This window comes from Manacus candei, unplaced genomic scaffold, assembly GCF_025592945.1.
Source record: "Manacus candei isolate 608988 ecotype Guabito, Panama unplaced genomic scaffold, ASM2559294v1 h1tg000003l, whole genome shotgun sequence".
In the NCBI taxonomy this organism is placed as follows: Eukaryota; Metazoa; Chordata; class Aves; order Passeriformes; family Pipridae; genus Manacus; species Manacus candei.
In genome coordinates, this window is record NW_026138051.1 from 19185168 (window position 1) to 19202462 (window position 17295).

At 39.8% G+C, this 17295-nt stretch overlaps 1 protein-coding gene across 5 annotated transcripts in view; it reads left to right on the top strand.

Moving 5' to 3' along the window:
• Positions 1-17295, top strand: part of ATRX (ATRX chromatin remodeler) — an 82050-nt gene that overhangs the window by 52209 nt on the left and 12546 nt on the right. For all 5 annotated transcript variants that reach the window (XM_051789879.1, XM_051789899.1, XM_051789889.1 and 2 more), the window contains 11 exons: positions 3468-3605; positions 3836-4011; positions 5885-6002; positions 8814-8944; positions 9237-9325; positions 9488-9657; positions 10576-10729; positions 11017-11120; positions 13114-13222; positions 14288-14465; positions 15791-15985. In XM_051789879.1, the coding sequence (XP_051645839.1) occupies positions 3468-3605; positions 3836-4011; positions 5885-6002; positions 8814-8944; positions 9237-9325; positions 9488-9657; positions 10576-10729; positions 11017-11120; positions 13114-13222; positions 14288-14465; positions 15791-15985 (1562 nt within the window). The remainder of the gene's footprint in view (positions 1-3467; positions 3606-3835; positions 4012-5884; positions 6003-8813; positions 8945-9236; positions 9326-9487; positions 9658-10575; positions 10730-11016; positions 11121-13113; positions 13223-14287; positions 14466-15790; positions 15986-17295) is intronic.

The window sequence follows — 17295 nt, forward strand, 5'->3', positions numbered from 1 at the left end:
ACTCCTAAAGTTGTAGTTACTAAATACAAACAAACCAAAAACCCAGCAGGAAACCAAAACAGAAAAAAAAAGTGTAGGGGAACCCCATGCTGTCAGTGTTATTCTGTGTCTGATTTGCTCAGTATATTGTATTTCTTGAGAATATTGTCAGGAAAGTCAAAGCCAGAGAAGAAAAGTGTGAATTGCTGTCTCAAAGTAGTGGTGACAAGAAAATAACTTGGTACTCAGGGGGTCATGTTCTGGTGCAGCGAGGAAATAAAATGTGATTGATTTTCGTGGATTTTTTTCCTCATGGAAAGTGTGAACATGGAACCTCCTGTTTCATTCTCTTCTTGGACTCGTGGGTTGGTGGGATGGAATCAGACCATAGGGAAAATGAACCTTGAAATAACTCTGTAATTATTTTCATAGAACCATAGAATCTTTAAGGTTGGAAAAGACCTCCAAGGTCAAGTCCAGCCTTCAACCAAATGCCCTCTAAACCATATTGGGAAGTCTGTTTTTTTTTTTTTTTGAACAGTCCAGGGATGGGGACTCCACCAGCTCCCTGGGCAGCCCCTTCCAGTGCCTGACCACCTTTTCTGTGAAGAAATTTCTCATAATATTCAACCTGAACTTCCCCTGGTGCAGCTCGAGGGTATTTCTTGTTACTTCGTGCTGTTTCAGATCTTCCTCTATTTTAACTAATTGCAAAAACCAGAAGTGTCCATCTGTTGTTATCCATTAGTTTGTGGAGCCATTTGGATTGGCTAAGTTGATGAGAATGTTCACTGCAAGATACTTATTTATTTCTTAGCATGGACAGTACAGCAGGCTGGCAGGACAAGGGTAGAAGTGATGTGCTGGCTGACTGCTGTGGCTGGAAAGAGGAAAACCTTTGCCCCTGGGAGCATTTTCCATTTAAAAAGCTGCAAATTGGTATTTGAGTGCTGATTTAATGATATGTGTCTGTTCAAGTGAACACTGCTGGGGTATGACATACTGTATAGTAGAAGCTTGTGCTGCAGTGTAGAGGTTTAGCCAAAGTTTATGGGTGGAGAACTGATTTCATTAATTAGCTAGCTCTGCTATGTTAAATAATGGCAGGATTTTAAACACATGCAGAGCAACAAATGGTTTTCCATGATGCTTTGTGCCACTGTGGAGGTGCTGTTGGTTTGTGGATCACTGCTGTGCTTTGCTCGCAGCACTGCAGAAACTTCCTATTTTTTTCTAAGTGTTGCTACTAATAAAAATTCCTTTACTGTTTGACTTGGAAACTGCTCTTCAATTGGCAGTTGTATGAAGTTCTTGTAGACTTCAGAGGAACAGGAGAACTGTGTGTATGTATCTCTGTATATCCATCTTTTATGTGTTTCAATATGTTAACACCTGCAAATACAACAAGGATAAGAAGATGAAGATTGATTTTTGAGGAAAGATTGCAAGAGTAAGGCTTTTCAGCCTAGAAAAAAGACAACTAAATGACAAATTTTCCGTCATGTAAGAGCTGGTTAACGAAAGGAGTTTTACCAGTTGGTTTTGACATCAGTTGGAGAAAGGAAAGGGCAGAATTTATTCGGATTTGCAACAGAGATGATTTAAATTGGGTGTTATTGCACAGTGTTTTAGCAAGAGAGAGGTCATGGTGTTTGCCACTTCTGTCAGGGAGGATTTGTCTGTCCCTTTCTCATAACTCTTATCTCAGATGGAGAAAATAGACTAACTAATCCCTTGAGGTCCCTCTAAGTTTTACATTCCTTTATAATATTTTGAGGAATGTTCTGTCTGTAGTGACTTGTATTTGTGTTTTTTAAGAACAAGGAAAAAAACCCACACATTTATGAAAATCCTTGCTGCTGACTTGGAGCCAAGATGTTAGTTCAAAGTATCAGTGCCTGCCAAACAAAGCACAAATAATTGTACTAAGATAGGAGGGTTTTTTTGTATTTTTGCTGTCATTCACTTATCTGAAGATATTAATGGATCACAGTCTTTAATGAAACGAGGACAGGTGAGAGGATCTGTCAGTATTAGAGATGGTTGGCTGAAATGGAAGGAGGACTTTGTATGTAGCCACTCAGTGCTTTTCATGCTGTCAAAACTGGGAAGGTACAAAAGTTGTGAAATAATATTGGGAAATGTTTCTGTGGCAGGTGTGAAAATTCAGAAATAAGTAGGCTTGGACAAGCCTAAGTGTGTTTGGAATTCACATGTGGATTTTCAGAATTGTCTTCTAGACTTGGCTCAAGAATCTTTTATTTTTTTCTCCTTGGAAATAAATATTTACTTGATTCCTTTTCTGTTAATGTGTAAGGTTCAAACCACTTTCTGACCCTTAAAATGGTACAATTGAGGTGACTGGCACTGGCATGAGATCATGTGAGGGGTCAGAGGTGTAATTCTCTGTTGTTGATCACTGCCCTAGAATTAATTTTCTTCTTTACAAGGCAGTTTAAATCTCGTCTGAAGAAAACTGTTCTTAGTAAGTTATAGAAGATTGGATTGTCCTTGCTGATAAACACCCCTTTGCCACCTCAAATATCAGCCTTTTTAGAGCTAAATACTGAACCCAGCTTATGGCTTTTCTCCAAGGTGCATCAGCTTGCCTTCCCTGACTGCGGGGTTGGTACTGTTGGAATTGAGGTCGGGTTTAGAACTCGTAAAACATTCCCTCTAAGTTATTAGAGGCATCCTCGAATATCTTTTACTACTCCTTTCAAAAAAGGAACTTCCAGAAATTGCCCCAAATCTGAAAACAATTAGGGTGTGTAAGTCTGTTGTGCCTAATTTGGTGTTATTTATCTTAAACCCCAAACTATAACATTTAATTTTAACAGAGTGGCTTTGCATATTGTGGAAATGTGTTGTGGTGTGGTTTTGACATTCTTGGGTTTATCTTCTGGAGGAAAGCTGAGGACCTTTCTGAGGTGACTTTCAGCTACAAGGTGACAATTCACTTGTCTGTAATTTCAAATCAGATTTGGTTGTGTTTTATCTTATCAAGGCTTCTGATTGCACTGTGTATCCCTACTGATACTGACTTGTTGCCTTAATGAAAAATTGCAGGTGACCTGAATTTTGGTGGGTTTTGGGGTTGCCTGAGTGTCAGTAGATGGCAGCCTAAAGCTGGAGGGAAGGAATAGTTTTCCAGAGTTTTGACAGGGTTGATGGAGGTGTAGCCATGCACTCACAGCTGCAGGGATGGACCATTTTAGTAGGAATATATTACAAAGCTGTAATTAATCCTTCCCATGAAGACTTCACAAGCAACAACCTGTTGTTTACCAGAATGGCTACTGTAATGCTTGTGCACAGGCTGAGTGAGAACCCAAATGGTGCTAAAAAACCCCACCATAAAACACACACACACACAAGTTTTAAAAAAAAGTTAATAACATCAGCAGAACAAATTTTGGGTTCTTTAGTCTGTCGGTTTCTTTGTGGTTATAAAGTATGGGGGAGATCTAATGTTGTTTCTTTTCTAGGTCCTGACTTTGTGGTTTGTGATGAAGGACACATTCTGAAGAACGAAGCATCTGCTGTCTCCAAGGCAATGAATTCTATTCGGTCTAGGAGAAGAATAATTCTTACAGGAACACCACTGCAAAATAATCTTATAGAATGTGAGTAGTTGTCTGGTTTAAGAAGCATTTATTTCCTTGATTATACTTCAGTCTGTCAGCAAGATAAAGATAGATTTAGTTTGATTAAGAGGAAAGAATTTGATACAATGAAGCTGCCTGTGAGTTCTCGGTATCTATATTTGGAAATGACACATTTATTTTCTGTTTGAATTAATCCCAGTACTGTGCTTTCCATTTTGAACAATTCAAGTGTGATCTTTTTGTCCTAGATCACTGCATGGTTAACTTTATTAAGGAGAATTTACTTGGTTCAATTAAGGAGTTCCGGAATCGGTTCATAAACCCGATCCAGAACGGGCAGTGCGCAGACTCCACTCTGGCAGACGTCAGAGTGATGAAGAAACGTGCACACATCCTCTATGAGATGTTGGCTGGATGTGTTCAGGTAAGAACAGTGTGGCTCTAGCTACACATTTCATTTAACTGCAGGGAAGGAGAGGAGTGATTTCATCTCATCCTGATAAAAGCACCCAAAGGCCTCTAAACTTGTTATCTGAGAGCTCCATTAACTCTTTTGACTTTATTATATTTTCACTGAGTCTTAGATCTCTGCACTATTTATTGTGAGTAGAAAAAATTACACTGACACTTGGATAAAAACTAAGAAATATATATATCCTAAGCAGGACATATACATGTGTTGAAGAATACAACTGTTTCCTGCTAGGGGTCTACAAAATTTTATGATAGAGTGGGGCATTAGTTGCTTTGAAATATTCTTATTTAATTTGATATGCATGTTTAAAGAATACATATTTAAAAACTCAGCTGCCTTAAAATCTGCACAGAAAGTTGGTGATCCATAGTTTGTCACTTGGTTATGAATTCCTCTTTTTTCTGGTCTGAGATAATCAGTACAATGGGGAAGAGGAGAGAAAGAAAATTATTCAGGTCCAAAAGAGTGAAGAATTTGTTATCCTAAGGACCTTAGATTAAAAAAAAAATAAGCAAAACTGCCTAGACTTCCAGAATAAAGGCTGGATTCTTCACCCTTCAGTTAAAACCTGCACCTTGTGGGCTATCAACAGGGTGTTCCTGCTCTTCTGCTTTCCAACACCAGGCCTCAGCAGCCCAGTCGAAGGTGTGACACCCTGTAGGCACAAAGTGCTTCCTCCTGGCTGGGCAGTTGTTGGTAGTGGATTTAATGATCCATGTGAACACGAGCTGGGTGAAATGATCGTGGTGGGACAGTGCCTCAGGCAGAGAAATAAGGAGCTTTATGGCAGTGTAAAAGACTTCCTATCATAAAATCTTGGAAATAGGAATAGTCCCGAGAGCATGATGTGCATAATTCTATACAGCAGTACAGGAACACAAACTGAAAGACAGAATGGGAAGAGCAGCATAAATATCAAGTAAGTGTTATGTGTGTTCGGGTGCTGGGCAGCACTGGGTGGAGCCCACAGGAGCAGATCCTGTCCATGGAGAGCAGCTTTCCCTTTTGCTCTTTGAGCTACTGTATCACTGCCTTACAAGAAAACAACTCTGTTGCCAAAGGATGTTCTCAGGAGCCATGAGGTGTCACCATCAGCTGGACCGTGTGGGAGCTGCCCGCAGGCTCCTGTTGCTGAGGGTGCCCTGCAGGATAACCTGGGGTTTGTGCAGCACAGCACAGGCAGATCAGCTCTGATCAAGGTCACTTCACTCCTGAATGTACAACAATCTCTGGTCAAGATCAATCACCGTTTGGTTGAAGTGGGGGTAGGGAGACGTAGACTCTGTAACAGTCAAAAAATTAAAATAGAAGTAAAATCTGCATCGCCCCAAGCAAGTATTCAGAAAACGTGTTATCCTGAGTGGGAGTTCCTCCATGATACGAACACTGATATTAGCTGCTTGATTTACCCATGCTTTCACAGAAAAAGGTTTTAGTATTCTCACTTAAATATTTAGTATTTCACACTTGCCTGACATGCTTTCGCAGAAAAGGTTTTAGTATTATAAAAAAACCCACAAAAGTAGTTCCCAGAGCAGCTACTGGAGTTGCAGTCAACTCTGCAAGGACTTGGAACTGGACATGGGGTTAACAAGTCACAGACTTTTGCCTATGTAACCACACTGACTAGGTAAGATGGGTTCCTGCTGACAGGGCCTGTAATTGGGTTGTATTTCATGGGTTATTTTTCCCCCCTTTGTGGTTGGAAAGCATCTGAATCGTTGTAATTTATCCATTTGGCATTGAAGATGCCAAAAGTTCTTAAGCTCTCGGGAGTCATTTTCGTGTTTATGTGACTAAAGCACTGTTTGTAAAATTGCAGAGGAAAGATTACACAGCATTAACAAAATTCCTCCCTCCGAAATATGAGTATGTTCTGGAGGTTCGGATGACTCCTATTCAGTGCAAACTGTACCAGTACTACTTGGATCATCTGACAGGTATGTGCCTACAGTTCTCTCTGGTCACAAGACTGATGGTCATTTAATAAGGTGCATTTTGCTGTAGTTGGTAGGTTGGGGTTTTTAGATGTGTTGTTGGCTCTGTGGATGTATTTTTCTGCTTCCCCTAAGATTTACTTTAGCTCTTGACACTTGAATTGTAGCAAAACATCTGGGCTTTTTGAGAAAGAATAATAATATTTGTATCTCTTAACAGCAGTCCACCTTCAGGTTTTGGTTCATAGATATTTCTTTCTTTTCTAAGTATAAAATATAATTGATTTTATGTCTTCCAAGAGTAAGAAGAAGGTATTGACTGTAAGACTGGAGGGAGAGAATACTGAATTGAGCTGTCCTGGTGTAAGCACAGCCAAGCCCTGCAGTTCCCTTCTGCCTTTATGCCAGCTGAAGCTGTTGTTTGTCAAATATTGGCTCTTTTGTGGAACTGTCTCTTCTTTTCCTCTCAAAACCCATAAGTTTAGGTTTCACAGTGACTGTACTCTTCATCAGCTTTCAGTGAGATCTTGACTGGTCTGTCTTGGAAATTTGCATCTTCCCCCCAGAAAATGTAAATTTGTTTAATTGAAAAGGTGTATAAGGGGAAAAAACACAACCCTAAAATGTGTTACTGTGGGCTGGTGTGCTGTTCACTGCATTAGAGATGAGCCACTGTAGCTTGTAATTTTAGTATATCAAGGTATTGGGATATCAACGTCTCAGTGACACATGTCCCACACACACTGTGGGAATGGTCATCTCCAGGAATACCTGGGGAGGTTTTCTGTACCTCTGTGCTTCACACAGCCACGTCCCTCAGCTGCAGCTCTTGGCTTCTGAAGCAATTCACTTAATGAATTTCATAGTCAAGAAGGTTTAAGGCACTGCTAGTAGGATTTTTTGTAAAGCATGAAGCAGGCATTCCCTTTCTGCAGCAGTTACAAAATGTCCTACATAGTCTGCTGGACCAGTTTATTATATTTTTTTTGCACTTGTTAAACTACCTGTCTTAAAATGCTTGTCACTGAGGATTTTTTAAACCATATTTTTCTGTTCTGGTTATTCTCCCAAGTTTAATTACTAGAAAAATGAATTGTATCTCAAATTGGTCTGTGATTCATAGCAGTATGGAATTCACTGTGTTGTCTCAACACCTTTAGATTCTGGGGAATGCAGTTTCTGATCTCCCAGGTGAACTGCCAGCTTCATAGAATCATAGAATCAGCCAGGCTGGAAAAGACTTCTGAGATCATCGTGTCCAACCCTTGATCCAACCCCGCCGTGGTTCCCAGACCATGGCACTGATGCCACATCCAGTCTCATCTTAAAAACCTCCTGGGATGGAAGCTCATTCCAATGCCTGATCACCCTCTCTGTAAAGAATTTCTTTCTAATATCCAACCTAACCCTCCCCTGGCACAGCTGAAGACCCAGCCCTCTTGTCTTGCTGATGGTTGCCTGGGAAAAGAGACCAACCCCCCCTGGCTCCCCCTCCTGTCAGGGAGTTGCAGAGAGTGAGGAGGTCTCCCCTGAGCCTCCTCTTCTCCAGGCTGAACAGCCCCAGCTCCCTCAGCCTCTCCTCACAGCACTTGTGCTCCAGTCCCTTCCCCAGCCTTGTTGCTCTCCTCTGGACCTGCTCCAGCCCCTCCATGTCCTTCCTGAGCTGAGGGCCCAGAGCTGGACACAGCACTCCAGGGGTGGCCTCACCAGCACTGAGTCCAGGGCAGGAATCACTTCCCTGCTCCTGCTGCCACACTCTTCCTGAGCCAGGCCAGGATCCATTGGCCTTCTTGGCCACTGGGCACACTCTGGCTCCTGTTCAACTCCCTGTCAATGAGCAGTTCTGTTTTCTGTTGCCTCTATTTAGTTAAGTTATAAAGAGTTTTAAAAGTCTGTAGAACTTGTTAAATTGGAACTTGGTAATGTCAACTTCCTCAGTGAAGCTCATGATGAGGGAAGTCAAGTCTAAGGATTTCTGTGATCCTTACAATTCCATTTCCCAAAGCACAGATAGGAGGATACTCCAAGTTGTGGGACTAAACACAGCGAGATCCTGCTTGCTTAAAATACGTTGTAGATGTTTAGAGGGGTTATCTTATGCATTGAGCAAATGCACCAAATAAGTTTTGTGCTTGTTTTATTGTAGACATTTGATAACTGTGATGCAATAAACACTATTTTCTTGCAGGTCTACGTGCCTTAAATTATGCACATAATAAATATGAAAAACAGTCTCTTTCAGGAACCTAATGTGGTGCTTAATGAGAAATCGAGACTAGAAAAAAGAAATTTAACTCTCTGAACATTGTTACTACTTTGCACTAGTTTGTGCTTCCACAATGAACAAATAGGCTGGGCTCTTTTAGGGTTTCTCTTGTTGCAGAATACTGTAGCATTACAAGGCATTAGATAAAGGTAGATAAAAATAGTAACCCAAATTCATTGAAACCTAAATGCCAATGTTATTTTGTGTTTTCCACCGTGGGCTGCTTTTACAGAACCCAAATAGACATGGATGTCTTTTTAAGAGGATTTGGAGTCATTCCTGTACTGGGGAGAAATGTGCTTTTATGTAAAAATGTAATCATGTTTCTCATTATTTAGAGAAAGGAGAAAATCTAATTTTGACAACTTTAACTAGGAAAAAAAAATGCCTGTGACTGAGTAATTTGAGCTCTTTTACAAGAGATGTTACAAGATGATGTGCATCTGGAAAGAACACTCAGTGCTGCACTGGTGGGTTGTTCAAAGGGGGAACAGAATGTGGCAAACTCACTTCAAGGTTCCACTCTAAAACCTGAACTTTATTGTCAGGTGTAGGTGGTGGCAATGAAGGTGGAAGAGGCAAAGCTGGAGCTAAACTTTTCCAGGATTTCCAGATGTTGAGCAGAATCTGGACTCACCCTTGGTGCTTGCAGCTGGACTATATTAGCAAAGAAAATAAGGTAAATTAGATATATCAAAATACTTTCTATTGGGAACTTTCCAAATAAGCTTTGCCAAACTATAGGTAAGGTTTTGTCAAATTAATGGAAATCTTTGTTGCTGTGGGGTATCTTTGCTGCTGGTTTTGTCATATTTTTCCTTCAGGGTATGTTGTCATTGTTAAAATATTTCTTAAGGCCAACCCTTGTAGAACTTACCATTGTTTAAATGAAGGCTAAGCAGTTGGCTGAAGGTTTAATAAAAGCTTCTGGATGAATATCTGTAATAATTTCTGTTTTTTTCTCTTTTGAGGGCTATTTTGATGAAGACAGCATGGATGACTTCATAGCTTCAGACTCGGAAGAAACTTCAATGAGCTTAAGTTCTGATGATTATGCAAAGTAATTGAGCTTTTATTTTGTTTGATGGATTTATTTTCCTAATAGAGCTGAAGTGACTCCTATAAAAGTGATTGTTTATTTTTTATTTTATGTATCTGTTAGAATATGTTCTCTAGCAGTGGGATTTAAAAAAAAATGGAGTGTGTAATGTTACCTTTTTAGGAAAAAAAAATCCAAGGGGAAAAAGGTGAAGAAAGAGTGTAGCTCAAGTGGAAGTGGCAGTGATAATGATGTTGAAGTCATTAAAGTCTGGAATTCAAGATCTCGTGGAGGTGGAGAAGGAAATGCAGAAGATCTTTCAAACAACCCATCATCAACAAAGTCAGATGAAGGTGAGTATAATCCAGAATGAATGAAATGTGAGGCAGCTTCATTTTGAAAAAGGCAGTTGAAGAGGACTGTCAGGAATTCTGCTGTGTTGCAGAATGGCAAATTCCTTAATTCCATACTTACAGCTCCTGCTCCTCCTAATGGTACACTCATCCTGGAAAAACAAGGGGCATCAATTTAGAACTTAGGGGTCTTGAGGCAGGGAAGCTGCACAATGATTTTTTTTTTAATTTAGAAATACAAAATGATATAAATTTAACTGAGGAGCTATGCTGCTTTTCATCTTCTTTTAACATATTGCTAAAAGATTAATGGAAAGATTAAGAAATATACATGTCATGATTTGTTGCACCTGGAATTTGAATTGGATGTTGAGTGAGCAGATATGATGCAACAGGAATACAAGCCCTTTTTAAAGATTGTTATTCAAACTTCTTAAAGCTGCATGATTCATTTTTTGATTTTTCTTTAATAATCTGGATTTTGTCTTGTATCTGGAATTATAGAGGTAATTTTCTGATTCTGTCATTTCATGTGTGTCTAGTGATTTTCCTTAAGTAATTGAATTTTTTGGGGACAGTTAAGGTGAGAACTCTGGGGTTTTTTGGTCTCCAGACTAATGCAAACATATTGTAAATGTGTAAGGGAGGAGTGTGTGTATGTAAGACACAGAGATTAAACGTGTTAATTACATTATAGGCAGGGTGAGTTTCTGTCTCTAGATCACTTAAAAGTTTACCTCTCGTGCAGCCTTGTAATTGCTAATAGTGCAAATGCTGGGGGTTTTTTGTCTCTTTAACTCTTTTCATACCATTTACATCTAATAATGAGGAAACAAGTCTGTTTGGACATTTCAAAGCATTTAAATGGAGACTGTGTTCTTATCTTTAATTTTGTTTTGGTGTTTTTTTTTTTTTTAGGCAAAGCTACATCCTCTTCCAATCCTGGCAGCCCAGCACCAGATTGGTACAAAGATTTTGTCACTGATGCAGATGCTGAAGTGTTGGAACATTCTGGGAAAATGGTGCTTCTCTTCGAAATTCTTCGAATGGCAGAGGAGCTTGGAGACAAAGTGTAAGTCAGTTCTAGACATATTGCTAATGACCTTATAAATATGTAGTCTGACAGTGTTCTGAATTCACTCTTGGTTATGCTGTAGCTGTTTTCTGAAGCAGATGTGCAAAGGCTACATGCCTTTTTATGAGGGATTTTTCCCACACATGCCCAAGATTCCACCAAAGTCTTCACCTGTGTCTAGAAGGGCTGTTTGTCTCAAAGGGAGGAGGGAAGAAAAACCAAACAGTAAAATAAATAAAATAACTTCAGAGATGAATTTTGTGTTTTCCTGTTTCTGTTTCCAGCCTAGTGTTCAGCCAGTCCCTGATATCTCTGGATTTGATAGAAGATTTCCTGGAGCTGGCTAACAGGGAGAAAACCGACAGAGATAAGCCTCCTATCTATAAAGGTGAGTGTCTCCTTGAACAACCTCATAACTCTTTTACAAGTCTCTATTCAGTCCACAGGGAGTGGATTTGAAAGAAGTATTGCATGCTCTGGACTGTTCCTGAAGTTGGCAGGATTATTGGTCTCCCCTGCAGGTGGTCTCTGCTATCCCATTATGGACTCTTGCTTCTGATTTCATTCTGTATCATCCATGCTTGTTACAGCCTAAGCAGCTTAAATGTTCATCATCTGAGAGGAGAGAAGGCATTTTGTTAAATCCTTTATAAAAGTGATGTTACATTCTGATCTGTGGCAAATTCTGATCCTTCCTTCTGGGGGAGAGCTGATGAAAGAATTAGGGTACTTTAAACCAGTGTGTAAAATGTGCAAAATATGAATTTATATGTAGGGCATAAGGGAGCAAATATTGAGTTAATTATTATCCTAGTGATGCTCAAATGCCAAGGAATGTCTCACTCGTCCTCTGCTTAGGATGTTTGTCCTGTTTACTCCGAGATGCTCCCAGAGCTCCTGGGGATGCAGTTGATCCTTATGTGGAGTTTCAATTCCCAGTACATGTGCAGTGTAGAATTCCTTCAAGTCTGCCATCCCTTTCAAACATCCTGTGCAAGTGTTTGGTGTGTTTGCACTTAGAAATAAGAGGAAGGTGGCTCAGTTGCAGACACAGTCAGCTGGAGACTCCACATCTCCCTCTCACGGATTTATTGTTTCTGGCTGTTGCTTCCTCTTCTGAGCTTTTGCCATCTTCAGACGTTACAAGCTGTCTGGTTTTGGGGCAGTTTGTGCCTTTAGTTGGAGAAGATGTTTTAAGGAGTGGGGTTTTTTCATATGTGGTAGTTCTTCTGGTAAGCAATTAGATTATGTATCATGGCAAGATTCACTTCCTGAACAACAATCTGTTTCTCATAATTGATTGAATTGAGCAATGCTGTCTTCAGAAATGCTGTTTTCTTCATGATTGATGGCTCAGTGTTATTAGTTTTGTGTACATACACCTTGATGGCCAAAGAAAATGAAAGGTTACTTGTGAACTGGGGAGAGAAGAAAATCTATCAGCTGTAGCTTTTTCCCCTAGTCTGGGAAGAAGTTGCTATAACTCACAAGGTAATTAAATTCAAAGATTTTTCCGAGTTTCAGTCCCAAAATTATTAGAACTTGACTTTTGAAGTCTCCTTTGGAGCATTTCCTTACAAATGCTGGTTGTGTGGGAGAGACTGACTTACCCTCGTGCTGTAACATGAAGCTACACAGATAGTTGGAAAGTACAATTAGTGCTGTAATGCCTAAAGATTAGATTTAACTGCAGCTACACGTAACTACTTTTAAAAATTAACTTTGACTCCAAGTTAGGCTAAGGCATATCCCTCCAAATGTATATATATAAATAGAATAGTGAAAAATAAGAGGAATGACCCCCGAAAAAGCTCAGGTATTTTTTCAAATACTTCAATTTAAATTTAAGCTCAGAACATTTTTTAAAAATTTCTATCTTTACATTCCAATCTGTATAAAACTGCTTTGAGGAGTTTCATTGAATATGAATCCATCTTTCTGTAAAAAACCAACAAAATCTTAAGAAGAAATGGGTAGGGATAGATACTGGGTACTTTTTACGAGGTAAAATGATATTGGCATTCATTTCATTCTGGTTTTGAATAATTTTAGACAAAACCTGTGTAGGGTTTGTACAAGCTGTTGCAGGCTCGTGGATGATGGTTGTCATCACAAATGCAGTGACTGTTATCTCCTGTCACGATACATATTTTATATTTTGTTATGCAAGCTCTACTACAGAAGGCCCGTGACAAGCACCTGTATGCTGCAAAAACATTCTCAGTCTTGAATACCAATAATAGTCTTTTCCCATTGCCATACTAGTATATTTTATGTTCCATATTTGTTCCTTACTACTTGGGGAGTTGTGTGTATCCAGTGTTACCAGTTTGGGTACTTACACCCTCAGCATTTTAATAATTTGACTGTTACATTTACAGGTGAGGGAAAATGGTTCAGAAACATCGATTACTATCGCTTGGATGGCTCAACTACAGCTCAGTCAAGAAAGAAATGGGCTGAAGAATTTAATGATGAAACTAATGTGAGGTGAGACCTTTTCTGATATAGGTGCTTTATTTTCCCCCTTTTCTTTCTTTTGTTACCTATTTCTTTGGTACTTGTATTAGCTTAATTACCTTAAGGGTAGGCAAATAATTATCACAGTGTTGTCAGAACTTGCACAAAATACGTGCAGCCATATGTTCCTGACTTCTTTAGATTAATTCTATTAGTACTGCTCAATACTTGTTCAGTGTTTCCTTGCTAGTTTCGTAGTTCTTTAGATTGTAACCAATTTAAACCAGAGAAGATATTTTTATTACAATGATTTGAAAGGATATAAGGACCTAGGCAAGTCAGAGCCCGGTGGGGTCTGGCCCGGAGGCAGCAGTCCCTGGGCCACTCAGAAACATGTGGCTCTGTCAGCTATCTCCAGAATTGTCTCCCAGCCATCCACTGCTCATCCAAGATGACACTTGGAATTCATATTTGGATTGAGAGGTATAAGCTTGCACAAGTTAAGTGAAGGTAAGGAGCTTCACCTTCCCAGCTTTGTTTAAAAAATAAAGTCTGTGGTTATATTGCAGTCATTTATAATGTGCAGGGGAAAAAAGTTAAATTAAGAAGCAACCTCATTCAGTGTTACTATTAAAGAGTTTATTCTGTCAGTACCTGTCAAGAAGTGATTTCAAGTTGAAGCTGAGAGAGATGGCCTTCAAAAAAAAGCAGATATATCAGAAAAACAGTGTCATTCTAGAGTTATCCTGAAAGTTTGCAGACCAGGAAGCAGTTTCAATAGCATGGCATCTGCCTGTTTAAATTTGTGGTTTATTTTGATATAACTAGTTTTATTAGAGTTTGAAAATGCAAAAGTTCTTTCTTCCCCTCCAGTTTTTGTTAACAGTTCGTTTGCAAAAGACCTTGATCTGTATTTTTGGGAATATATGTTTTGGTAAAAGTGTTGTTCTTTTGAGATCTGCATCTGTTTTATGCTTAATATATTATTTTAATTAAGTTTTTGAGTTATTTCAGTGCATGAACAACTCCATAGTAACACAGCAACAATAGCTGTTTTCCAAAATACTCAAATTTTGCAACTCTTCTCTGTTCCAGAGGCCGCTTGTTTATTATATCCACTAAAGCAGGTTCCCTTGGAATAAACCTGGTGGCTGCCAACAGAGTCATCATCTTTGATGCCTCTTGGAACCCATCCTACGACATCCAGAGTATTTTCAGGGTCTATCGTTTTGGACAGAACAAACCTGTGTTTGTGTACAGGTTTTTGGCTCAGGTGGGTTTCTGGCTGATATCTTTGTGATATTTCATCCTGCAATCAAATGTGAACTGTCTGTATGTGCACTTGTGTTGGAGTCTGGAGTGATCTGCACAGAGCAGTAGTTTTGCAGCCCTCATCTGTAGCAGTATTTGGCCACTGAAGCAACTCTTGAAGGAAGGAATGGTAAAATAAATAACAACTGAAATTATTTCCTCTTCAGCCCACCTCATATGACACTTTGTGTAATGCAGGTTCTGGAATTCTAGAAGTGATTTGCACATCTAGACTCAGAATAGGGGCTCAGCTTTTTCAATTTGCACACTACTAAAATAGTTGAATAGACCCTCTGGAGGATGGTGGTTAAGGAATAGCCTTGCTCAGTACAGGTGCCTTCTACAGACCCTGCTCTGTGTGGCCCTGATGGTCCAGCTGGAATGAAATCAGAGGGAGATAAAGAAATTTTTGTAAAAGGCATCAAGTCATGACTTGAAAACTTGTATCACTCCCTGCAAATATTAAAGATGTGTAATAATTCTGATGGACACTGAACTATGCTTTATTTAAGTGTTGTAAGGCCATTTTTTCTGTTAGGAAGTATCTTGTGTAATATTCTAGTCCTTCAGGTGAAGACCTTTCCCAGTAAAGCACTTAACCCTTGATCAAGACACTATTTCCATGCCAACTGTCTGTAACATGTTACTGTCAGAAATAGGTTTTCTCTTCAGGCTTCAATCTATTGTTGTAGTTTTCTCTGTGCACTCTTGAACTGTTGATATCCTTCCTAAATTAGGCTTTTCAGAACAGGCTGTGCTGTTCTCATCCGTTTCAGTCATCATCTTTTTTTTCCAAAGAATAAGTAATTTTCCTTTTTTCATCAAGGATCTAATTTTTTTCATACACAGCTGTGATGAATTAGACTTGACTGCTTCCCTTTCCCTCTCTCCTCCACCACAGTGATATGGTATCTGTTTTCCTTTTTGCAGGCTGCTCAAAGCAGCAAAATAAGGTACATGCTGTGAAAATTGCCATTTTTTGGTCATAATTCTACTTTGGGGAATTGCAGCAAAACTGGATCTCTTAAAAACACTATTGAAAGAATAATTTCCTTACTCCAGTCAACAGCTAGATGACATCTGTCCCATACACAGTTCTTACAGCATTCGCTTCCAGCAGGTTTTTTCTTTTATTAACCACCAAAGGGATTTTGGCTTCTTCGTAGGAATTTGGTGGAAGAAATGAGGGGAATGGAGAAGGGCTGTGCTGTGCTGTTGGCTCTGTTCTCTCTGTGTGTCCCTGTGCCCTGGCAGTGCAGTGTCTCATGGCAGGGGCTGTGCTTGCAGGGCACGATGGAGGACAAGATCTACGACCGCCAGGTGACCAAGCAGTCGCTGTCCTTCCGCGTGGTGGACCAGCAGCAGGTGGAGCGTCACTTCACCATGAACGAGCTCACAGAGCTCTACACCTTCGAGCCAGACCTGCTGGACGACCCGAACTCGGAAAAGAAGAAGAAGAGAGACACCCCCATGTTACCCAAAGTAGGTCGGTGCCCAGCGCTGGGCATTCCCTGCTGTGACAGTGACTTGCATCTGTGTAAGGACAGGAAATATTTCATCTTGGGAGCAGAGTGTTGTTTTCACTGTAGAGCAGTGTTGTGCACTTTGGAGGGAGTGAACAGCAGGTAGCGCAACAAAATACATAATTAATATAATAGATGGTATAATGAGCTGCATGAGGAGTTCCCTTCGGTGTGACAGTGTAAGACAAAGATATTCAATTAAAAGATGAAACTTTTAAGTCAAAACAAACAAAGATACATTTTCACACTGTTTGAGTGAATAGAAGGTTTACTGCATGAAACTGTGGAGGCCAAAATTCAAATTAACATCTGAGTGGTTGCTTGTGATACCCAGCACAACCTCAGTTGTACTTGGAGGTCTGTTTTTTATCTGACTAGATAAGAGTCCAGTTAATCTATGCTCTCCTTTCCAACATGTTTTGGTTTTTAGTTCCTTGTTTACCTCTTCTTGAAGGGACTATTAATAGACATATGTTAGAGACAGGGGGAAAGTTGCACTAGTCAGGCAGGAGTGAGCTTTAGGGAAAAGAGTAACTGGTTCTGTTATTTTATTCTTTTTATCCAAGCCACTTTAAGATTAGGCTACAGTTTTATACTTACATACTCTGTTTATGTAGTCTGCTAAAGGTTAGTTCATCATTTAGCTGTTGTGCAGTTCTCTTTACTTCTTACAGGTGAACAGCTGGGGAACAGTAACATGTCGATGTGTCCTTTGTTAACTGGTTAAATTTCTGTGTTTTGGTCACTCCACAGTGTCTGGGTGGGGGGAGGGAGATTTTCCAGTTTGTAAATCTATTCATTTCCTAGGAAAAATGGTATGTTTTCCATTCTCAACTATCTGTAGACCACTATAGTGCAATCAGTTCTGGTCAGGCATCACAGTGGATTGTTAATTCTCTGCCCCAGCCCCTGGACCACCTGCAGTGTGGGTGCAGCTGCTGGGGATGTGGGGAGTGGGAGCCCTGTGTCAGTCACTGTTCCCCAGGACTGTGACCCCCTGGCACACACACTGTGCTGCCTCTGTCTGAGCTCTCTTTATTACAGTGTTTCTCACTGGAAGCACCACATTGTAGATAACTGAAAATTATATTCTACTTGTTTACTGTGTTGTGCATTTTGATTTTGGCAAATTCTTTAGTTTTCCCCTAAAGCAACTTCCTTTAGGTTGTAATTAATGGTATTTTATCTTTTATACGTTCTTAATTATTTCACACCATGTGCATTTATGCCTCCACAAACTCATAGCTAGTGTTTCACCATTTGCTGCTG